A 23,959-nucleotide genomic window follows, 5' to 3' on the forward strand; every position below is an offset into this window, starting at 1 on the left:
CTAGCGGTTCAGAGTGACCCCCACAATGGCCAGCATTGATCAATGTGGTGGACGCTCAGGGCCACGCAGCCGGAAGAGGAGCTGAGGCCCGGAGGCCACTGCGGCCATTGCAGGGCCCGTCCGCAGCCCTGAACGGAGCCCAAGGCCCGGAGCTCTGCAGCCTGGCCCTCCACTGGGGGCTCCATGGGCACTTTGAGGCTCATCTGCCCTTGTGGGTAGGGGACGCCTTCATGGCATGAGGGGCTTTCACTTGAGGCCCTCCCAGCACATTTTTGCTTGGAGGGACCCCATGCAAGTTGAATGCATACTCGTGTATTTATGCAGAGGATCGGAAATGATGCTTCCCATCCCAGGCAGACCCTCGGTAAAGCTGAGAATGAAGAGAACGTGCCCTCAGCCCCTCCCTTCCTTGGCCTTCCTCTGCCCTGTCCCCGAGGAACCCCACTGCTTCCCTCCTCCCGACCCCCCACTCTTTCCCACTGTGGTACCACCTGCCCTGGCAGGACCCTGCTCTGTGTCCCGCCTTCTAAAGGAAAGTCAGACCTCAGGCCCCGATGGCAGGCGTCACTCTGCATTTCCCTTGAATATCAAGGCATCCGGGTGTCAGTGACTCTGATTCCTGGCCTGGTGGTCGGACTTGGAGCCCAGCTGGCACAGGGCGGGTGGAGTGTGGAAGAGGGGGTCTCCAGCGTTCTATTTAGACACTGGTTAGAAAGTGGCCAGAGCGTTCAAAGGTAGATAAAATAGATTGATTTTAAGAAACATCATTTAGGGAATAATCCCCAATGATGATGGTATTTCACAAAACTTATCCAATAATTACTAGAGATTCCAAAGTAAAAGATAACATCAGGAATAGATTTTTAAAATCACTTAAAATGCAAAAGAAATCCAAAAAAGGGCTGTCAGATGGATACGAAACCCACTCAAAACACTTGCGTGGCCATCAATGGGGGGAGAATACGGGGAGAAGGCTACGTTGACCTTCCTGTTGTCCCCCTGGGGGGTGACGGTGTTCTGGGCACAGGGGTGCCCAGCCCCAGGCCTCATCTCCAACACAACTGGGGAGCCTTCTAGGAGCCCATGAGGTTTGGGGGTCTGGCCACGTGTCCAGTAGGGACGGGGTATGATGTGCGATGGTCTAGGCTGCATCCCACCCAGCCACAGGCTGCCCACTCTTGTGGGTACAAGGGCTTGGAGAGTCCAGGGGAGGCTGCCTGAGGGGTCAGGCCGACGCTCACCCCGAGGCAGGCATCTGTGGGGCTGACAGACACAGCCTGGCATGACAGCCCTCTTTTAAAAAGTGTTCATGCTAGAATCTCTTTCAATGATTCTCACTTTGAAGCATGGAGATATTTCAAAAAGCCTCAACTGGAATATCTTTTTTTCTGAAGAAAACTTGTACTCTTCACTTAGAGGACTTGTTTAAATGTAAGAGTACATAGATAGTGGTGTGTGTATAATAGAATATTAGCCATCAGAAAGGATGAAATCTTGCCATTTGCAGCAACATGGATGAAGCTAGAGGGTACTATGCTAAACAAAATAACTGTCAGAGAAAGACAATTATCATATGATTTCAGTTATATGTGGAATTTAAGAAACAAAACAGAGGATCATAGGGGAAAGGGAGGGAAAAATACAATAAGATGAAATCAGAGAGGGAGACAAACCATAAAAGACTCTCAACTCTAGGGAACAAACTGAGGGTTGCTGGAGGGCAGGTGGGGGGATGGGGTAACTGGGGGATGGGCATTAAGGAGGGCACGTGATGTGATGAACACTCGGTGTTACATGCAACTGATGAATTATTGAATTCTACCCCTGAAACTAAAAAAAAAAAGGTACAGAGATAATTTCCTGACATTTTATGAAGTTTTTCCCTTCTTTAAAATCTGTGGGATGATGCACACTGAACAGGGTGTGCGGTGAGTGTCCTCGCTGGACGCTGCACCATGTCGCAGGGGGTGTCACTCTGGGGGGAAGCTGGGTGTGGGGTGTATGGGACACTAGGCCCTATTTTTGAAACTTCTTGTGAATTTATTTCAAAATAAAAAAGGTTTGTTTGTTTTTTTTTAAAGATTTTATTTATTTGACAGAGACAGCGAGAGAGGGAACACAAGCAGGGGGAGTGGGAGAGGGAGAAGCAGGCTTCCCACTGAGCAGGGAGCCCGATGCGGGGCTTGATCCCAGGACCCCGGGATCACGACCTGAGCTGAAGGCAGATGCTTAACGACTGAGCCACCCAGGCGCCCCCCCGCCTTTTTTTTTAATCTATAGTAAAAACACAAAACTATTTCTAGGTGCTTTTTTTCCCCCTTTTTAAAGAAAACTAGGTGTGGCTCTTCTTAAGAAAGCCATTCACTTCCACACTCTGACTTGGTCTCTGGAGGACGCTGTTGGGAATCCGTCCTGGTCAGGGGTGATGCGGCCCCTGCGTCTGAGGAGGCCTCGTGCCCGGTAGCCGCACTCAGGCTTGGCCGTGACCACAGCTCCAGGGCTGTGGGGGCCGGGAGTGCGAGCCCGGGTGCCGAGTGCCAGTCCCCGCTTTTCCCCGTCGGGCTTATGTGGGGATGAAGCCGGCCTACATCTTACATGCTTCACAACAGTAATGAAACAGGTTGCCTATTCTGTTCATAAAATGGGGCCATGTATGTGCGGCACACCGCACTCAGCGTCCGGGTAGGAATTCGCCATGTGCCCTCCAGCACGGGCAGCGGGGGAAGCTCTCGGTCTGGGATGGCTCCCTAATTCTTCTGGGAAACCAGACGAGCCCCTTCTTGTCGCCCGGTTGGCTGGTTGGCTGCATGAACCGCTCTGCCCAATCAGCCCCAGGCTCTGGAGGTTGTAGTCGTCCATGTTCTGTTGGGGGCCCCCTAGAAAGAGGTGTTTAGAGAAGCTTTCACTGTTTGGGGCTCAGGGGCCACGGTCGCAGCTGATTCCCAGAGGAAAGAGCGTGGCGCACGGAACGGGAAATGGAAGCATCCGTCCGCCGCCTGCCATCAGCTCTGCGTGGGGGCGCTCGGGTCTGGGTCTTCTCCCTGTGAAGGTGACACCGCTGTGCTTTCTCTCAGCAAAGCGCTGATTCACGGGGACCCAGACAGCATCTGTGCCGCGCGGTGATGTGTGGCGTCCGTCACGAGCCCGGGTACCATGTCGGACCCCGGCTTTCCCGCAGCCGGATTCACACTCTGGGGAGGTTTCCTCCCGACCTGGCCCGTCGCTGCATCTCTAGCTGTCACTGTGGCTCCGCGGTTTCCAGAATATGGACGCCAGCCCCCAGGCTGGACACAGAACGATTCCGTGGTTGAGCTGCTGGTGGGCTCCACCGCCCCAGAGCAGAAGAGGCGTGGGCCAGGGTCTGATCCACACTCAGGCATGGCGGCCGGAGGCGAGGCGGGGAGGCTCCCGGCCGCCCACTGCCCCCGACACGGTGCCCGGGGTGGTGGAATCCCTGTGGGTCAGGGCGTCGGGCCTGCACCGCGGCTCTTCACGTGGGAGAGCCTCGTGTGTCGCTAGGACCCGGCTGTGTCACGGAAGGGCCCAACAGTGTGGTGGCCCACGCGGCTCTCGGCGTGCGTCCCCGCCTGCTGCAGCATGCCCTCCTGCCGGCCCGCATGCATGTCCTCACTGCCAGCCTCCAGCCGCTCTGGGCCCGGAAGGCAGGGCTCAGGTGAAGTACGAGGGGGTCCCGGTGACCGGCTTCCTGTGAGCACCCGCAACGCATCCTCTGACTCGCGCGTTCCTCTTGCTGGTCCCGGCTTCGCCCCGCATCCCACTGGCTGCACAGAATGCCAGGAAGCAGCTTTCATCCTGGCTCCGTGCCCCTCGGGTAGAATCAGGGGTCCATTGCCAAGTGGGGACAGCCGCTGGGGACGCCACCACCAGGATCTGAGTGCACGTCCCCCAGAACAGCACTCCCCAGAAATGCATTCTGTTGCAGCTCCGGAGGCTGCAAGCTCAGGATCGGGGTGTCGGCAGGGTGACTGTTCGGAGGCTCTGAGGGGGAGGCTGTCCCCCAGCTTCTGGTGGCTGCTGGCCACTTCTAGCATTCCTTGGCTGGTAGGAGCATCACCGTTCCTCTTCACACGGCCTCTCCGTGTGCATCCCTGTATCCAAATCTCCCCTTCTTATAAGAACACCGGTCATATTGGATTAGGGCCCCTCATGGCCTCAACCCAACTTGTTTCTTCCACAAAGACCCTAATTCCAAATACGGTCACCTTCACCGGCACTGGGGGTGAGGACATCAGCATCTTTGGGGGACACAGTTCAACACACAACACAGCAAGACAAGGGTTTGTAATTCATTCCCACGAAATCCAGGTCGTGTGATCCTTGTTGCTCTCCTAGGAGGAAACTGGGGTTGCAAGTTCCTTCTAGACTGTGGCCCATCACCATCACCCCGGCTTCTGGCCGTGCGGGCGGGAAGAAAGAAAAGATTTTGTGGGATTTGTTGGAGTCTAGCAGTGGTAGGCGTTATTTCCACCAGCCAGAATTCCCTCACGGGGACCCCCCTAGATGCAAGAGAGGCCCCGGAAGGAGGGAGACAGGCCGACGGGTGCTAGTGGTCAGTGTCACGGGAGGAAGGACTGTGGGTCTAGGACGCACTGGCTAGCTTTGCCGGTCCCTGAGAGAGGTGACCGAGTACATAATCATCGGCCGCTTCTGTATAGATCACTCGGCCTGAGCGCGCTCGTCAGATACTTCCCTGTTCTGGCCCATGGAGGTGCTCTCCAGAGGCCCCAGCCTGCAGAAAGATGTGCTCAGCACCAGAGGGGTCCCTACGAGGGGGTGGACCCCACCGCGCCGGGGAGGGTTCTCTGACTGTGGCAGGGAGCACCGGCCCCCAGCCTAGGGGTGCAGGAATGTAGGAGGAGAGGTGTCACGGTGCAGACCCAGCAGAGGGGAGCAAGGGGAGAGATGGGTGGTTGTGGGGGCAAAGGCTGGGGACCCATCCCTGCCTATGCTCGCGAGCCCAGAATCTGCGGGGTCTGCAGAGGGCACACAAGCCAGAAAGGTCCTAACAGACTTAGACATACGGGAGAAGCCATGGAGGCCCGTACTTAGTGCCCGGTGGGAACGGTGATGGGAGTTCTAGGTGTTATTCAGACCCAGAGTCAAGGCCTGCAAGACCTGAAGGGAGTCCTGAGCCTTCATCTGAGACTCCGAGAAAATTGGTTGCCGTCTTTCAAATTTGGTAGGGATTTGAGATTTGGGTTATTTTTGTCAATTTTTTGGGGGGGAATTGTCCTCATTTTCCCAACTCTGCTGTAGGAATTCCTAGATAACAAGCGACCTCGGGTTAGAGGGTTGAGAAGGACGAGGGCCGAGTGGTGGTTTATGTAACTCACTGGGTGTCAGGTTGCTGTGCATACGGGGCTCATCGCAGAAAAGAAAGGAAACCCGTTTTGTTCTGGGAATCCGAGATTTAGGAATGAAAAAGGATATTAGACAACAACGGATGGAACGTCTTCATTTTCAAGGCTGGAAGGTGCGGGTCTCGGTCCAAGCACTGTGCTCGCTGGAGGAGTCTTCCTCACGCCCGGGGTACAGTGGTCTGTAGAGATGGTGCACGGTGCCTGCCGTCCCTCAGGGCCTCTATCTCGGATGGCTGCGGTCATCTCCATCCCCCGTGTCCTCAGCAGACGCCAGACCCTCAGCCCCAGTGGTCTGATGTGACACGTCACTCCCAAGGGCTATGGCAGTCGTGGGTACGGCCGAACAGCGCACGATGAAGCTCCTCGCTCCTCGCCGATGACCCGTGAGCAGGGCGGCCTGGCCATACCGCACAGAAGACCACACTGAGAGCGGGCTGCGGAAATATCGACGGCTACCACGTTGTTTCTTCTGGAATTCTGACGCTTCAAGAGCAAATCATCTGAATTCTCTCAAAAGAGAGAAAAGACAGAAGAAAGGAAGGCAGAGAAACCGTGAATCCTCTAGTGAGCTCAGATTTTTTAAAGATTGGGTAAAATGTTTGGGTTTTTCAGGTCACACAGCCGGTCAGTGAACATGGATGGAAGCCGGTGGTGCGGAGCCCACGCAGATGATGGACTTGCAAATGAATCCAGAGCAGGAGACCCAAACCCTGGCAGCCCCCAGCTGCTGCTCCATCCCGGAGGGGGACAGCGCGGACAGCGTGGGTCCTCCTGGAAAGTGAGAACTGGAAGCTGCAGGTTGGGGCGCACGGCAGACCCCGCGCCTGGAGTCCCAGCCTCTGGTTCTGTTGGCGGGAGGCGTGTGGGGGCTCTTTTCTGCGTATTTAATTTTTGACATGATGTCTGACCGAGCTTCGCACCCCATCTCGTCCCCAGCTGCGTCGTCGGCACAGAACAGCGTGCCCTCAGCTTTTTGTCTGTCTGTCACACGGGGTGGGTCCCTCTCCACTGAGGAGTCCGTGCGGGGGGACCGGAGTGGCGGTTATCAAAGCGGCAGGCCCACGTGTGCGAGGCACCAAAGCGCCTTGCAGACCGCCTTCCTGCTCAGTGCGTTCCAGCTGAGCTGTGCTCTTTCTTTCCAGGAGCAGCACAAAGGCGAAGGGGAGCAGGCCCCTCTCATCTGCCGGTGCAGCCCCTGCCCACGGTCCTGCCCCCGCGATGCTGCCAAGCCCCGCACCGTGCGTGCTCGTCCTGCTTGACGCTGCACCTGATTCTCTTCGGGAAATCTGAGCTGGCCAGGGGCCCAGAGAGTAACCGTAACATCCACAGTGACCAGGCCAGCATTTATGAATCACTTGCTGTGGGCCCACTTCAGCGCCCCCTGACACGGTCTGCTATCACCCCCATTTTCCAGTTAAGAAAACTGAGGCCACACACACACAGCTAGAAAGCAGTGGGACCTGTTTCCAGCCTGGCCTTTGTCTCTGGCCACCATCCATTGGCCTTGCTGTCAGCACGGCCCGAGGGGCTTCTGCAGATCCAGGGTTCCCCATCATGTGCCTGCCCTGAGACAGCCGGGAGGCGGACGGCCGTGCCCCCACCGCTTGCCCCCGACGCCCTCTCACCCCGCACACCCGGCCACCCGAGCCAGCGCGGGGCGAATGCCATGCCCCTTCCCCGCTCAGAGGAAGAGAAGATGCTTCTGCTGTGGTCTGGAAGGACTGAGCCCTGCCATTTCACCTGCTGGTGACGTCACTGCTGGGCCTCCATCACTTTGGACATGAGGGAGCAGCCACTTAATAGCGCGGCCAGCCTGCCCAGCGGCTTCGCATCCAGAATCTGGCTCGTGTCTCATTACGGCAGCGTCCCAGACGGCATTGCCTCGTGCAGGACCAGAGCCCTGGCTCACTGGCCCCAGGTACATAGTCCTGACCAGGGGGCCTCTCTCCCAGACCCCGGCATGCAGGAGCTGGAGACCGCTGTAATGTCATCATCGTCTAAGTAACGTGCTGACAACCGCAGATTCTCTGGTCACAGTTCCCAAAATCAACCCCAGTTTAGTCTGACTCAGCACCGAGTCCCTAGCGGTGTTTGAACCTCGTGCTGGTTTGCACAGGGCGAGCAGAGCTACCTCGTGCGTCAGGACAGCCGTGCTGACTAGCCGTGTGGACAGAGACGGGACGTGCGGGCCACTTGCGTGCGGCGGGGACGGAGGGCCCACCGGCTCTCGGGAAGGAGGCTTTTGGGCAAGCTGTGGGAAGCCTGGACTGCCAGCTGGTGTGCGGCCTGCGCTCTTGGCAGCTCCAGGCCCAGGGGACAGAAGCTGCGGGAACACTGGAGAGAGGCCCCTGCAGGGTCAGGGCCGGTCGTCACAGCCACCCCAGCCCTGCTCTGAAATGTGAAATCACTGTTTGAGAATTCTTTGTCCTTTCTCCTCCTCCCCGCTGACCCCAGAGCCACCCTGGGGATATTTGACTTCTTTCCCTTTGGAAAAGCTTATCTACAAGCAGAGCCCGCGGGGTGTTCACAGATGTGACTCTGAATTATTTAAAAGCTCTTTCCTTAAGAACGTAATTATGGCTGGGACCAAAGTATACTCATTTATTTGGTGCCTGGGTATTCAAACAACTTAGGTGCTGGGATAGAAAAACCAACAAAACCACGATTAATACGTGGCTGGTGTTAACGTAAGGAAGAGAGGAAGTGCAGCTCAGCTCTGCGGACGCACCATCAGGGGCCACGGCGTCCTGACCATCAGCTCCACGGCCGGCGGGAGGACGCGCATGGGCTGGTGGAGGCAGGCGGCACCCCACAGCATAATCCTGACTGCGTACTCGGGAGCCCCAAGCTCCCCGGCTGCCCGGGCCCGCTCTCTTACCAACACTCGAGGACAGGGTTCCGTCGTCCTCACATGGGCTTTTATAAAGGTGCAAAACCAACTCACAGCAGTTGACATCAAGGCAATCCTTTCTTGAGACGTGAGCTGCTTGGCGCCCGGGCCTTTGCTCACAGGGTCCTGCTGCCTGGAGCCGCCCCCGCCCATGGACCCCCGCCTCTTCCATCGGCCGTGCATGCGGGTCAGAGGGGAGACGGTAGTCAGAGAGTCCAGGAGACGTCCCCAAGCATGGAGTGACCCGTTCCATCAAACCCTCAGTTGTTTGTGTATCTGGAAAGTCTTCTGGATCCCCAGGGCTCCACACACAGGCGGCCTCTGTGGAGGGATGGAGTGATCCAGTCTGCAGATCCTGGTAGACCGTGCGCGTGCATGTGGCTCCCAGAGAGAGCAAAGCGCCGTGCACCTTCCAGCTGGCAGGGTACCTGCCTTGGCATCCCGCCTCTCTCACTCGAAGCTCGCCGCCACCCCGCCACCGCGCAGCCCAGACTAATGACAGTGTAGTTAGTTGTGGGGAGAGGGCCACATCAGCCCAGTCGACACACGGCCCCTCCTGATCAAACCCCTTCACCTGCCTGGCAAGAAGCCCGTGGCTGTGAGGGGCCAAAGGGCCATTTACTTACAGGGACTCTGCCTTCAAGTTTCTTAAAATCCTGCCGAAGACAAAAGTAGATCTAGCAACAAGGACAATGACTGCCCAACTGTGTGACACTGATTCTAACAACCAGACGTTCGGTGTTCAGAGGAAGGAGCTCTGCAGGTGCGGTGGGGCATCCCACACAGCCCTGGGGCGGCGGGTGGGGGTCCCACACCTCGGGGACAGGTGCCCAGGAGGAAGCAATGGGCAGTGTGCCAGGAGGGGCCTGGACCATGAGAGGCGCGGACGCGCAGGCGGGGCGAGGAGACCACACAACAGGACGTGATCTCTGTGCACATGCACTCCTGCACTCTGCTTCCCGCGGAAAAACCTAAGAAGGGCGGCCGGCGACTCTTGTCCTCTTTAGGTCAGTGGCCTGTCGGCTTCTGTTAGATTCCGGTCTCATTTCCCCGAGTGCAGCCAAGTGGGGCTTCCAGCAAACCAAGTGGGGCCCGCTGGGGCACAGCCAGGGGGGCAGCCCCCCGAGCAAATGCTTCCTGCAGTCTCACTGTGTCCAGATCTGATAATAGCTAATTCCACCAAACATTAGAGCGGGCTCACATTTAATTAAGGAGTGGCCATTTATATGCTCCAGACTGGAGGTCCCCGTGGCCATGAAGTCAAAAGAAGAGTCCTTCGGGAAAGTGCCAATCTTCTCTTACTTCCTCTGCTGAGCTCCTGCCTCCTTTGAATGCAATTATGGGAACAAATAAAATGGCTTAACTCAACTCCCCTGTGGGCCAGCCAGCTCTCTGCTGATAAAACCAGTTGTGTGGGCAATCATTAAATGGGAAATCTAATATTTAACTAAATTTAATAGTCTGTTGCTTTGGTGCCTCTGTGAAGGGTGGGATTTTGGTACAGAGGCGAGCTATTCAAACGCGGTCTGCAGGGTCTGTTAGGATATTGTGTGTTCCCTCTCGAAGCCGGCGCTCCGGGGTCCGGGAGTGGGAGGGCTGTTCCGGGGGGGCGAGCGTGTGTTCTCAGTGACTCCAGGCAAGCTGAACTCGGTGGGCAGCAAAGCAACACTGCAACCTACGTGGGAAATTTCTCCTTCAGGATCAGCGTTAGAGATTGCTGAGTGATGTCAGAAGTACCAGATCCAAACGCATACCCACGGAGAGAGGAGCGTAGGGTAATAACCTGTGAGAGGCTCTGTTGGCTCTCTTTCATTCTGAAAGCTGGTGGTCCAGGCTGGCCTTGCCACCAGCAGACTTCCCCAGGGTAGACTGTCGCCTGCACCCCAGGAGCGTGGTGCTGCGTTTTGGTAGCAATGGGAGACCTTTGTTCCCCTTAGTGCCTGCTAATTCCCCTCATCCAGCATGACCCACATGTGCACACTGCCTGGTCCCTTACCGGTCTCCACCTGGGCTCACTGCGTGGGCACACAGGGAGGGGAGGATGGCGGGCTCCCTGATGACCCCAGAAGATCTGAGCTCTGGGTCCCACAGTGAGCACACGTCTGGGCAGAGTCCGTGAATTGCATCCTGATCTGGGCATTAACTCAGTATTAACTTGCATTTGTCACGAGTCCTTCAAGTACTGTAAGCTTCCCAATCAGTGTAATGGAAGTGTGGTTTGGTCCTGTTGTGAATGGTTTTATGTGGGGAGCAGTGATTGGGAGGCTTTGATTGCATCACTCTTACTACTCGAGGCCTGAAACACTGGGAACCCCTGAGAGCCCCCAGGCTTCTGAAGCACCCGGGAGGACCCCCAGTCCCTCCCAGCTTCCTGTGCAGTGGAGACCATCTTGGGGCTATGGAAAAGGGGCCATGTGGGAACTGGGAGAAAGACTGGGGTGGAAACCCAGGCTCAGCTCCAGTGTAGATGCGTCATTTCTGGAGTATGGATGGGATTTCCACTGTACTCAGGTGACTGGAAACTCATACGGTTTGTCTCTGGGATGGGACCGAGTGCTGATGCCTGGAGCTGGAGGGCAGGGAAAGGCAGGCAGGCAAATGACCACAACTCTTACAGGTGTTAAGAGGGGTATCCCAGATGGGCTTCTACTTGCAGATGTGGTGTTTGGCCTGTTGGAGAAGGCGCCAGCTAAGAAAGTTCCAGTCATGGGGAACAGTGAGTGTCAAGGTCCTGTGGCAGTAAAGAATTAGAAAAATGCTATTTTCCTCCTTATTCTGCAGAGCTGCCTTCTAGACTTCCTGCCATACCATTGTGACAAGAACACAAATAAGAAATAATTCCTATCTCACAAACCAACTCCTGACCGCGCATGCCCACAACACTGTTAAAGGGCTGAGTACACTTATTTTTTTTTTAAGATTTATTTATTATTTTAGAGAAAGAGAGAGCAGGGTGGGAGGCTCAGGGAGAGGGAGAGAGAGAATCTTAAGCAGACTCCACACCTAGCACAGAGCTGGATGTGGGGATCAATCTCATGACCATGAGATCATGACCTGAGCCAAAGTCAAGAGTTGGATGCTCAACCGACAGCCACCTGGGCAGCCTGGGATGAGGATATTTAGACTCAGCAAAAATGAGTGCTGTGTGGGCTCTCTGAGGAGTCCAGGTGGGGGTGTGGGACAGCCCATGGGGCACACCTGCCACCCTGGGGCAGTGCCCCTGCCCCAACTTGTGTGCGTGACCACGAGGTAGAGTGTGCCATCTCTCGGCCACATCTCCGGGTCTCAGAGTTGAGGTCATCTACCTGGACCTCTGTGTGCATCCCTTGCAGATGCAGTGTCCTGTCCCACTGTCTACAAAGGACACCATTTCTTGCCTGCCACATGGTGGTCAGAATCTTCCATGGTGTTGGTCCAGCTTAAGGTTTTTTTGTTTTTAACTCTCCCTATTGAAAATGAGCGTTACCATGCCCCCCCCCCCCGACCTTTTCATCAAAGCTCAATTTTCAAATGTGTCCAGCAACTTGTAAAACATTTTTGGTTTTGTCTGTTTGCTCATCACAGTTCTGGAACTGTCCCTGTCCATGGGCGGCCGTGGGAGTTTGCCAGCCCTGCTCGTAGACAGTCCCTCGGATCCCTGAGCACCACTGGTGGCCGCGTGCCCTCCACAGATAAAACCACTCAGTGCCGGAGACTCCTGGTTCTGGGCCATATTTGGCCTCCAGGTGCTGTTGTGGAGTCAATTGGGGTCTGTTTTCTTAAAGGGAGTTGTTATGGGGATGGTTCCCCGTTCCTTGTAGCTCTGCTTGCAGTGTGAGTTTACTGGGTGAAATATTCATGAATGTTTCAAAGCTATTTGAGGAGCGAAAAGTGGAACTCCTTGAAGACAAAATTTCCTTTTGTAATGGGCCACAAGGTGTCCCCACGTGTGGGCTCAAAGTGAGAAAGGAAGAAGGAAGTCGGGTGGTTTTTATTATAGAGCAGATGGTGAAGGCGGAGGAACAGCCTTTGCCACAGGAAATCAGTGAAGTGGGCTGATGAGGGGCATCCGTGCACCTGGGGAAACACCCACTGGGCGCATGTGCAAGTGAGGGGCCAGTGCAAGATTGACCCGCCTTTTGGAGGGAAAAGGGCCAGTCCCACTGCGCTGTATCCTGTGGCCCACGTGGCTTTAGGGCCAGCTAGTATGATCATCCTAATTAAGGTGTCCTAAGCCAGATCACATTATGAGTAGGGTAAAAGATCCGAATCCATTTTTCCTGTAAAATTTTAATAAAGAGCGCACTCTAGGCTCTACTCTCCTTTTCTTCTTTGGTTATTGTGGCCACTATATTTGGAAAATCATCTGTCCTAACAGATAGGTCATGTTGGTTTTCTGAAACCAGCAGTTTGTGGATAAAACAAACCCGGACCGGGACACCTGGGTGGCTCAGTCAGTTAACTGTCTGCCTTCGGCTCAGGTCATGATCCTGGGTTCCTAGGATCAAGCACCACGTCAGGCTCCATTCTCAGCGGGGAGCCTGCTTTTCCTTCTCCCTCCCCCTCTGCCCCTCCCCCTGCTTGTGCTCTCTCTCTCTCAAATAAATAAATAAAATCTTTAAAAAAAAAAAATACCCAGGCCTATACGTGTGGGTGAGAAATGCCATGGGGAAGGACAACCTATGGGTAGAGGAGTTACCTAATACAATGGAAAGAACCCTCCATTGCCCAAGCTCCTGACTTGAGACGGGGCATTCCACCGTGTCTCAGTTTCCTGGTCTGTGCAAAAGAAATAACAATCATCACCTCTGGGCCTGACGTAGGAATTAGCAGTCTGACCCACATGAAAGCCAGCGGCTTCAGTAAGTGATCGCTGAGGCTGAATGTGTCATTTTTCTTTCTCTCTCTTAGAAATGTTTGATCTAGAAACAAACGAGCACGTGCAGAAGGCCGTACATGACCGACAGATGCCTAAAGTAGAATACAGGAAGATCGAGGTTGACGATTACGGTAAGTGCTGCATTGTCCCCCTGGAACAGACAGCGCGGCCGCCAGCAGGGATTGCTGTGCCCCGAGGCTCCCCACCAGCACCCCACTCCCCAGCCTCATGGCTGGAAATGCATCCAGCCTGCGAGGGGGAGATTCGGGCGGGGCTCATGGCGGAAAGCATCCTGCACTGAGCCTGTTGTGCTCAGAACCAAGATACTCTTCTGGCAATAGACCAAAAAAAAGGTGGAGCATGGATTCCTCTCCTCAAGAGGCTGGCAGTTAAATAAGGTCCCAGACCAAAATTCTCTCCTTTGGGGGGAACATGTCATGACAGCATCCAGAGGAAACATCCCACCTCTGGAAATTTCTGTTCTGTTCCATCTGATATTTTCCTCCTTCATCGTCTAAGCTCTCGGTGCTGATTATGGGCTGAGGAGGCATCCTTGAAACTAGAGAGAGAATACAGTGAAGGATTGCGTGCTGACGTGACCTGAGACGCACCCAGCACTCTGCCTGTCCTTGTGCCCCTCTTTGTCTTGAGCTGTCCATTCTCTCGTCCAGTGAGCTTTCATGAGCGCTGATGCTGTGCTGGATCCCAGGGCTACAAGTGGACTCCCACCTCCAGGAGGGAAGCAGAGTCCTCCTAGCCTCAGCCCCCCCCTCTGCAGATAGCTCCCCAGTCAACCCAGCCCACCTGGTGTCCTCACGGCCCGCCAGATGTTTACCCTTGGAAACTCCATGTGCAAAAGCCCCAAATACGTCTCACTGTCTTTCCCCCAGAGCTCTGTTACCCGTCCAGACTTCCGTACTTTGGGGGATGGCACCCTTCTCTTAAATAATGCAGGCTCCAACCTTCAGGTCCTTCCCCCTGTCACCTCTGAGGTTGTCAAATAGGTTTCCCCTCTTGAGCTAACTCTTACTGGAGGGTGACGACAGCTCCTGATGGATTCACCCGAGTCACCACTTGTTTGTCTTAAATCCCACCCCCATCCCTGTTGCTCCATGAAGAGAGCCACGCTGGGCAGTTCGGGGTACCCCCATATAGAGAGCAGGTCAGAGAACTAGGTCAGAGGAAAATCTGGCCGGCCCACACAGATAGCCTGATGGACTAGGTACAGTCCTCCACACAGACCCTGGCGTCCAGTTACTCAGAACAGACTCAAATTCATGAGAACCCTTAAAGGAACTGCATATTTGTGCCATTTTCTTCTTTAAGGAAGAACCAAAAGGCAAGAAAGCAAAATGATTTTAAATTGATAGTGGACAGATGATGGATGGAAGGAGGGAAGGATAGAAGGATGGTAGGACGGCTGAATAAACAAGCAAGCAATTTCCACACATTTTCCCGACCCCCTCTACCTTCCAGCTCTAGCTACAGACCTCAAGACAGGTTCCGAAATTTGCAGGGCCCAGTGCAACATGAACACTTGGGGCTCTTCGTTCATGGCTCATTACGACCGCCCAGCATAGGGCCCTTGCACAGGTCACAGGTGTGCATCAGGCTGGTGGCCCTCCGTGGTCAGACTTCAACTTCCTACCCACCCCCATTCCTGGCAGCATGTTTTCCGGAAAGCTCCCTCACATTTTCCCACGTCCGTTGCTTCCCACCACAGCCAATGAGGCCAGATCATATTCTTTACAAGATTCTTTCTCATCTCCTGGGCCCAGTGCCCTCCTCCTTCAAGCCAGTCCACACTCTGTCACAATAGTTTCCCAAATCCTAACACCATCCCCTCCTCCAAAAGTGCAAAGACCTTTAGAAACAAATAATAACTCTCCCACCCTTGCCGCATGAGGTTTCCTCCCGTGTGAGGTTTCCTTGGTGGGTGGGTGGGAATGCAGGTGCTAGGAAAGCAGGTGTGTGTGAGGACTAGCAGCCGAATGTCACCCCTTTGGGGCCACAAAAAATCTGCAAGATGTGTGCCTACCCACCTGTCTTGTTATGTTTTGCTTTTTTCATTTAATGTCCCCAGAGGCTCAGGCTTTCCTTCAGGAAGCAATCCGTCTTCGGGAAGGGCTCCCGGCCCTGTATGCAGCCAGTCGTGGCCGAGATCTGCCCGTGGGCTTAGCAGCAGCACAGAGCAGCCCAGACCATGTTTTATGGATATTGCAATGATAAAGTCTGACGCCTTCCTTTCTGCCAGTCCCTGGGCCATTGATCCAATTTGCAAGCCATTAACATTCAACCAGAATCAGTAATGAGAGCCTGGTCAGAGCTGGCTACTGAGCCAACCACCCCAGCCTGGGATGTATCTGTAGTAATTGTACTGAAAAAGCTACTAATCCCAATTTAATTGCTAATCTGGGTTGTAGTTACCGTCAATAAACAATTTCTAACTTGGGCAGGAAGGTTTGTTTGGGGGGAGGGGGACAGAAGAAGCTGGTATGGGAGCCCCCTGCCTCCCACACCGGGTCCCTGCTGCCCAGGACGAGATCAGAAGGAGCTGGTGCCCAGCCCCCGCCCCTCCCGCTGTCCCATTGGCCGGCACCAGCCTGCACACCCGAGGCCGGCAGAGCCCCCGGCTGTGCCCGAGGCTCCCGGCTCTCAGCCTCTCCCTCTGGGCTGCCGCCGCGCCCGGTCTCATCCCATCCCCGCGGCTCCCCGCGGTCTGTCCCCACCTAACTGTGTGTTGCAGCAGCGCTGTTGGCAGAGACACATGCCCCCCTTGGGGTCTCGTTTCTCCCAGCCTGGAATTCGGCTGTTAACAAGTGTTTATGGCCTTCCAGGCTTCTCTGGTTTTCAACACACTGTTTGCAAGATTGAATTTAAGCTTCGGATGGAGAAACTCAGCCTTGAGATGGTTGGGTGATTTCCCTAAGGTCACACAGCTGGCCAGAGTCACTAAGACAAAAATCAGGGCCAGCCCCGGGGGTGTGGGGGGACCCACGGAGCCCCCTCCGGAGTGTCCGTCTCCCGTGCCCCCAGGAGCGCTCCGGACCGCTGGGACTCCGTGGCCTTCCTGGTCCAGGTTGCCCCCTAACGTGCCGCCCTGTGTCTGCTTCTGCCTAGACTTGCCCGTTCAGATCCTCAAGCCGGCAACCTTCACCGACACGGCCCACTACCCCCTGCTCCTGGTGGTGTGAGTATTGTCGCCGCTTTCTTTCTCGGGTGCTTGCCTGGGGACTCGGTGACACCGTGGAAAGCACTGAACTCAAGAAAAAGACAAGCGTGAGAAAGGAGGTTGCAAACTAGAACCGAAGACAGGTTAGGCTGCCAGCAGGTGGCAGGCTCTGCTCCGAACAGTCGGTGCGGCTGCCGGGGAAGGAATGGCCATTCGCCGCCCCGGTCTACTTGAGCCTCGAGACCCGAGGCAGGTCCCGCTGGGTGGGTGGCGCTGCCGTGGCTGGTGAACAGGCTCGGCGGCGGACAGGAGAGCTGATCTGGGAAGGCAGGCGGCCCCCCCAGAGCACAGGTCCCTCAAGAGGCGGAGGCCGGCGTGGAGGGTTAACGCGGGCACACCGGGCACACGGAAGTGTTTTTAAAGGTAGACACCGCCCAGAGATTTAACACATATTCCCTTCACCTCCACGTGTGTTCTTTCAAGGCCGTGGAACATGAGGAAAATTCTGAGCTCTCACTGCCTCTCAGGGAGCCACCCCTCATGTTTACTTGGAAGAGGTCCGGAGAGAGCAGCGGCCTGTGCCGAGTTGTTTTAGGGACGCCAGTGAAACCACCCGCCTGAGTCAGTATCGGATGACCTGATCAGCCCTGCTCCTGTCGCCTGGCTCCCGTCCTGGGCGCTGAGTCCCCAGCCGTGGAAGGGCTTCCTTACAGAGCTGCCCCGGCTTAGGTCCCAGCAGCGGATTCCGTTGGCAATTAACCCACTTTCCTGGCTATCTGGACAGGCTTAGCACTTTGCCAACAACCATACACGTGCCTCACACACACATACACACCCCTCACACACACCCTCACACACTCATACACACCCCTCACACGCACCCTCACACACTCATACACACCCCTCACACGCACCCTCACACACTCATACACACCCCTCACACGCACCCTCACACACTCATACACACCCCTCACACACACCCTCACACTCATACACACCCCCTCACATACACCCTCACTCATACACACCCCTCACACACACCCTCACACACTCATACACACCCCCTCTCACACACCCCTCACACCCTCACACACTCATACACACCCCTCACACACACCCTCACACACTCATACACACCCGTCACACACACCCTCACTCATACACACCCCCTCACACACACCCCTCACATACACCCTCACACTCATACACACCCCCTCACACTCTCCTCACACACTCATACACACTCCCTCACACACACCCCCCTCACATACACCCTCACACACTCATACACACCCCCTCACACACTCTCACACTCCCCTCACACACATCCTCACACACTCATACACACCCTCACACACACCCCTCACACACTCATACACACCCCTCACACACCCTCACACTCATACACACTCCCTCACATACCTCACACACCCCTCACACAAGACACCCCTTGCACACACACCCCTTGCACACATACCTCACATACCCCTCACACACACCCCTCACAAATACATCCCTCACCCACACCTCACACACACATACACTCCTCACACACACCTCACATACACCTACACACACATACTCCTGACACACACTTCACATACCCATCACTCACACACCCGACACACACATCCTTCACACACACCCCTCACACACCCTCACAGACACCCCTCCACACACCCCCTCCACACACACTTCACATACCCATCACTCACATGCCTCTCTCACACACCCCTCAACACCCCTCAACACCCCTCACACACACACCTTACATACCCCTCACACACACCCCTCACACACACACTGCTTACACATACCTCACACACACCCCTGCATACGCACTTCTCACACACTTCTCTTACACACGCATGCCTCCCACGCCTCACACAAACACCCCTCACACCCCTGCATACACACTCCTCACACACCCACCTCACACACATCTCACGTACACACACACTCCTTGCCCACATGCCCTCGGTCCCTGGCAGAAAGCCAAGATGGCGGTGGCAGTGGTAACTGTCACCTCCTTGGAGGAAGGACCCGTGCATCTTCAGCTGGCTGGCTCTCGGAATGGGGCCTGGCCGTCTGTTGCTGTTGCTGGAGAGAGGCTGGCCTCCCCTGCTCACCCTGGCCCCGCCAGAGGGAGAGGGGCTTTGGGAGCCTCACCCAGCCCGTCTGCGTCTCGGACGGCCCGGTTCCACGGCCTGAGTGCTGCGCCTGGGCGAGGCTCGGCCGGCAGCCTGGGCGTCGTCGGGACCCGGCGTCGGTCAGACCGGCCGCATGCAGCGCAGCGTGCCGAGGCCAGGGGCTCTTTTGCAGGGATGGCACCCCAGGGAGCCAGAGCGTGGCCGAGAAGTTCGAGGTGACCTGGGAGACGGTGCTGGTGAGCAGCCACGGAGCCGTGGTGGTGAAGTGCGACGGCCGCGGCAGTGGCTTCCAAGGAACCAAGCTCCTGCACGAAGTGGGGCGGAGGCTGGGCTCCCTGGAGGAGAAGGACCAGATGGAGGCTGTGCGGTGAGGACCCCCGCCCCGGGGCAGCGGCGGGAGCGGCGGGGAGGGGACCCGCCGGGCGGCTTTCCTGTCGGTGCGCGCGCTTCACGTGCCGTCTGCTCACGCTGACAAAAGTCCGTGGCCAGTTCCGCGCGGGCTTCGAGGGAAGCTTCTAGTAACATTCTCCCGAAGACTCTTAGGCTAGTTTTCGCAGAGCCAGGTAACTTGTCTGTTTAGTTGATAAAAACAAGGCGCCAACTCATGGGCTGCTTGGCTCCCCAGGGCTGTGGTCACAGACCTGGGCCCGCGTCCACACACACACACACACACACACACACACACACACACACGTCTTGCCCACTCGTCACAAGGGAGAGCGGGGAGGGAGGGGAGACAGGACATGGGGCGGGGGGACAATATGAGTGGGACAGAGCCATGTGACGGGACACCACGTTTCTGAGGAAAGGGTCCCTGACATCCAGGGGGTCAGCCAGAAAACCCTGCTCTGCCCCAAAGAGTGGCCCATTTTTGTCTCAGGATTGTTTCACATATTTGTCGCGGAGTCAGAGACCCACGGACAACAGAAAGAGCTGCGCACCAAGGGACAGGTGCTCAAAATTATTGGAGTTTTATTGTCGCCCTGGAAAAAAAGACATCAAGAGCCTGTTCCAGGCTGAGCTGGCCTTCGCGCTCAGCGGGGAGGGCGAGTCTTCACGGTCCGCCGGCGCGGTGGACTGCGGCGCAGACATGCCTCAGCCGCTCAGAGCTGCTGCGGAACAGCTCAACCGAAGCAGCAGACTCGTGTCCGGGGAATGACGGGAAAGGCTGGGGAAACACGCGGAACGGGGACTCTAGTAACGACAGTTATCTTCACTGGGAAGAGGGGTGCGGGACGCTGGCCCCTGGGCAGGTCGAGAAGGTGGAACACAGCGTGCAGATGACAAATACCTGTTGCCTGAAGGGCTGCGAGGAAGCGTGGTGTCCCATCCCTCCTCTTACCATGGCTCGCTGCTTTGCAGGTTTGAAACAGTGCCCTTTCCTGACTTGGGACGTTTCTCCCTTGTTTTTGAAAAGATCGGTGGCACCTGTATGTGCTTAGTTAAATAATTTGAAGTGGATGAAATGGTGAGTGAGTGACTGAATGGCCCTCTCTGCTCAAGGGCGTTGTGAGCTGGTTGAGGAGAGACAAGGCGATGTGCCCAGGGCCCTGTAAGTGTTAGACAGAAAATACAGCGGAGGGGAAGCTTCTGCGGACTGACGGTCTGAGAAGCTACATCTGTTAGGATGCTTTTGCCTGGAAGTTAACACATAGACAAAGTCACACATGTTTTAAAATAAGGAACTATGTTGGCTCTGGAAGTCCAGAGCGATGGGAGGCCTCAGGGTTCATTGATCCAGAGACCCAGCAGTGCCACCCAAAAGCCAGGCTCTCTCCATCGCTCTGCTCAGCCAGCCTTAATGGACTCATCCAGAGCTGATTCTCCTCCTGCTCACAGGAAGGCTGCCAGGAGCACCTCAGTCCATGCTTCTTCATTCACCTCCGGCAGGTTGAGGAGGGAGCCACTTCCAGAAACTTCCAGAAAGGAAGGGAGGAACCTCCCCACAAGCACCCACCAACCCTCGCCTTACATACCCCTGACCAGTCCAAAACCCAGAACCCATGACTGGCCAGAGAGGTGTGGGCTGTCACCCTGAGATCCAGGAGGTCCCCCCTGTACCAGGGAACAGGGGAGCAAAGGTGGGGTTCTGTGGGGAAGGGGGAGGACCAGGTGGGAGCCAGGTCAGCAGCCAGCAGTGTTCGCTAAAGAAGGGTCCCGCCTGTACTTGGACGTGGGGGTGGGACTTCGTCAACTTGCCCTGCGAGATGGCAGCAAAGCCTTCCTCCCTCGGTGCCCTTCCTCGCCCGTCCCGGTCTGACTGTGCCTGTGGAGCATGGGGCACAGAGCGTCTCGCCCCAGAGGCCCCGGGCAGAAGGACACAGTGTCCTTCAGGCACACCCGCAGCCCGCACTCCTGCAGGCGCTTGGCTGCGTCTAGCCGCTCCCCTGCGAGCATGGGAACAAGAGAGCAAAAGGCTTTTCCACACTCATGGTGTTTTCTAAAAATAAGGAATTGATCCGGCCATCTGTTCAAAAAACAAGGCAGAACCTGTTCCGGAAAGACAGTAAATAGTGTCAACTGTTAGGCCACTGAGGCTTATAAACACAAGAATGCATAAACCCTCGAAAACCTTACAGCCATCTTAAGACATGCAGGAAGCTGAGGCCCAAATGTTTCAAGCCACAGAGAACTCTACCAAGCTTTATTTAGGGTCTGGGTCTGTATTTTCATTTCAGAAAGAAATAGCCCTGTTTTATCAGAAGTTTAAGAAACCATGAGGCTAGCCCACCCTGCTAATGCCCTAAAACTCCCTGGCACCTTTTGTGATTTTTCCGTCTTCTTCCACTTCGTGCATTTGTCCTGGAGCCCACTGGGTCAGCAGCTGATGGGAGCAAATCCCCTCCCAGGCCCAGCGACCGTGTAAGGGAAGAGGACAGCCATGTGAACCGATGGTTTGGGCAGAGGGTGGAGCCACACTCACTTGGAGCATAAGCTACAGAAGCAAACAACCCTGCCTGAAGTGCTTCTGGGAGGAGGTGGCTTTTGGGCAACACCTCAGAGCATAAATAGGGATCTGTCAGGCAGAAAACAGGAGATGCACATTCCAAGCAGAGAACATACCGTGAGCAAAGGCTCGAGGTCATGCAAAGTCACCACTGTTCAGGGCACACTGAGCACCAGAGGACCACAGTGTGAGTGGCCCATGGAGAGGGCAGCTGCATGGGGAGGTAGGGTGAGCAGTGGAGGGGCAGGGGCATGGGGAGGTAGGGTGGGCAGTGGAGGGGACAGGATGCATGGGGAGGTAGGACAGGGCTAGATTGTGAGACCCCACCCACGCATCCTAAGGAGTTGCTACGTGCCCTGTAAACAGCAGAGTTCTGCAAGAGGTTTTTAAGCAAGGAGGTGGCAAGGCGAACTTTATTTTTCAGAACTGTAATTCTGGTAGCGATGTAGCAAATTCTGTGGGTCAGCGTCCTGGCCCTCAAACTGAGTGGTTTGAGGTGAGATGAATAGAAGTGCACGTCTGCAGAGGCGTGGGCAGGGTAAGGGAGACCAGGGAACGGTGCCGTGCCCTAGGGCTGGCCACACAAAAGCAGGAGCCACCACGGACCCAGGAGAGGACCTGGGCCAGGGAGAGGGAGCACCTGACGGGCTGTGCAGGGAGGGAGCCAGGGCCAGTGCCCCGACAGCTCCTCCCTCCCGCCGGGACTCCCCACTGGCCGAACCCACCAGAAGCCAAGGACGTGGGAGCCACTGTCACTGTTCATACTGCTCATCCTCGGAGCCACTGAGCACAGGGGAGCCCCGTGGACAGTGACTGGAGGGGAAGCAGGAGGAGGCAGCCCACACGAGGACCAAGAAGGAAGAGGATGGGGACATGGAGGAAAATGGTCCTGGCCCCGGGGGCTATGTGGCTGTGGCCTCATGACTACCAGAAACCGTCCAGCAGGTGGGACGACTGCCTCAGGCCATAGGTGGGGAAGCTGCAGTCCAGAGAGGGTCCAGGCTGGACCTGCCAGAAGAGGGGCACAGTCCCGACCAACTGGGCAGGAGCACGGCCTCCAGGAGTGGGAGCATGCGGGGAGGTGGAGGGCGCCTGGGAGGCATTTTGGGGGCAGAGTCCCCCAGACTGGGTAAGGGGATGAACGTGGAGCCGGAGCTGGCCGAGGGGCAAGCTGGGCAAAGCTCAGGCCCTCACGGCGGTGTGTAGCCCCATGGCACAGAGTGGGACAGAGGCACTGGCCGTATTTCTTCCCCCACCCTCGTTGGCTCCTCTTTCTTGCCAAATCAAGCCTCTGGCTGTGGGCTTCCTCCGTTCTGAGGGTGCCGTGGCACCTGTGGAAGCTAGGGTCCCCGAGAAAGGTGCCTGGGTGGACTTAGCGGGAGATTTCGGCAGGGGCTGTCTGTGAAGGGTGCCAGGGCAGGAGTGCCACCAGGCTGCAGTGGAGCCTGATCCCAGGGCATGAATGGAGGACCGGGTGGGAAGGGGGTCTCCTAACGGCAGCCAGGCTGACGGGGAGCCCACTGCTGAGAGAGCCACTGGAGGACCCCGTGCCAGGCAGCCGAGGCCTCGCTGTAGGGCCCTGCCGTGCTCAGTGGCTGGCAGCACCGCTTGGACGGCATGGACACTGTGGAGGGTCAGAGGATGTGCCCACTGGGGGTCATCAGCCCCCTCAGGGCAGGTTGTCTGAAGGGAGACGGGAGGGCACACAGTGTGCAGACTCACACTGTGTCCCCCCGCCTGAAGTTCCACGCAGCCCCACAAACAGCCCTGCTCACCCAGGACCCTGGGCCGCCACCTGCGAGGTGTTCTCTTGACCTCCTGTCTCACCCACTCTGACCAGCTCCCAGCTTCTCCAAGGCTGCTTCAACAGGGACCGCACCAGTCAGCGGGCACGCATCCCATCATGCCACATCATCAGTGCTGCCCCGTGTCACCGTGTCAGCCCGCCTCCCTCAGTAGACCGTGCTTCTAGAGGGCTGGAGCCCCGTCCCTCCGGGGCCTCTGCAGACCAGCGTGGAAACGAACTCAGGACATGCTCCGTAAAGAAAGACACCTGATGGATTCTGCTTCTGCTCTTGCGAGGCCTCAGACCACCCCAGTAATAAAAAGTGCTCCCTGCATATGAAATTGGGCTCTCCTTGATCTTGGGATTCCACTGTTCACCAGAAGAAAAATCATCACATGGGAATTGCAGGGTTTGTTGGTGAAAATACAGGTACAAGATAACAAAAATATTTGATGTTAGAAAAAATAACCACCCTTGGAAGATTCAGAGTACTTTGTAAATGAGGGTCATTATCAAGATTTCTGGCATTTAGATAAGGAAGTGAATCACTAGGTAATTAGATGAAGGGGTTGCCAAAGACCCAAGGCTGCCTGCGGACTTGGAAGGAGGGCTGAGAATGGAAATTCAAGGTATTTTACAGGTTTGAATGGAGCCCTTAACGCTGCACATGGCTCACTCCACGCTCCGTGGTCCCCACAGACTGCTACGTGGATCCCAGCAAATGTAATCCAGATGTCTGGCCCCGGGGCAGAATCCTCGTAGGACCAGGTGGACC

At 56.1% G+C, this 23,959-nt stretch overlaps 1 protein-coding gene across 5 annotated transcripts in view; it reads left to right on the forward strand.

Moving 5' to 3' along the window:
- DPP6 (dipeptidyl peptidase like 6) overlaps window positions 1-23,959 on the forward strand; it is an 898,846-nt gene that overhangs the window by 861,911 nt on the left and 12,976 nt on the right. For all 5 annotated transcript variants that reach the window (XM_078059778.1, XM_078059780.1, XM_078059777.1 and 2 more), the window contains exons 18-20: window positions 13,162-13,260; window positions 16,250-16,319; window positions 18,624-18,818. In XM_078059778.1, the coding sequence (XP_077915904.1) occupies window positions 13,162-13,260; window positions 16,250-16,319; window positions 18,624-18,818 (364 nt within the window). The remainder of the gene's footprint in view (window positions 1-13,161; window positions 13,261-16,249; window positions 16,320-18,623; window positions 18,819-23,959) is intronic.

This window comes from Halichoerus grypus, chromosome 12 (genome assembly GCF_964656455.1).
Source record: "Halichoerus grypus chromosome 12, mHalGry1.hap1.1, whole genome shotgun sequence".
Classification (NCBI taxonomy): Eukaryota; Metazoa; Chordata; class Mammalia; order Carnivora; family Phocidae; genus Halichoerus; species Halichoerus grypus.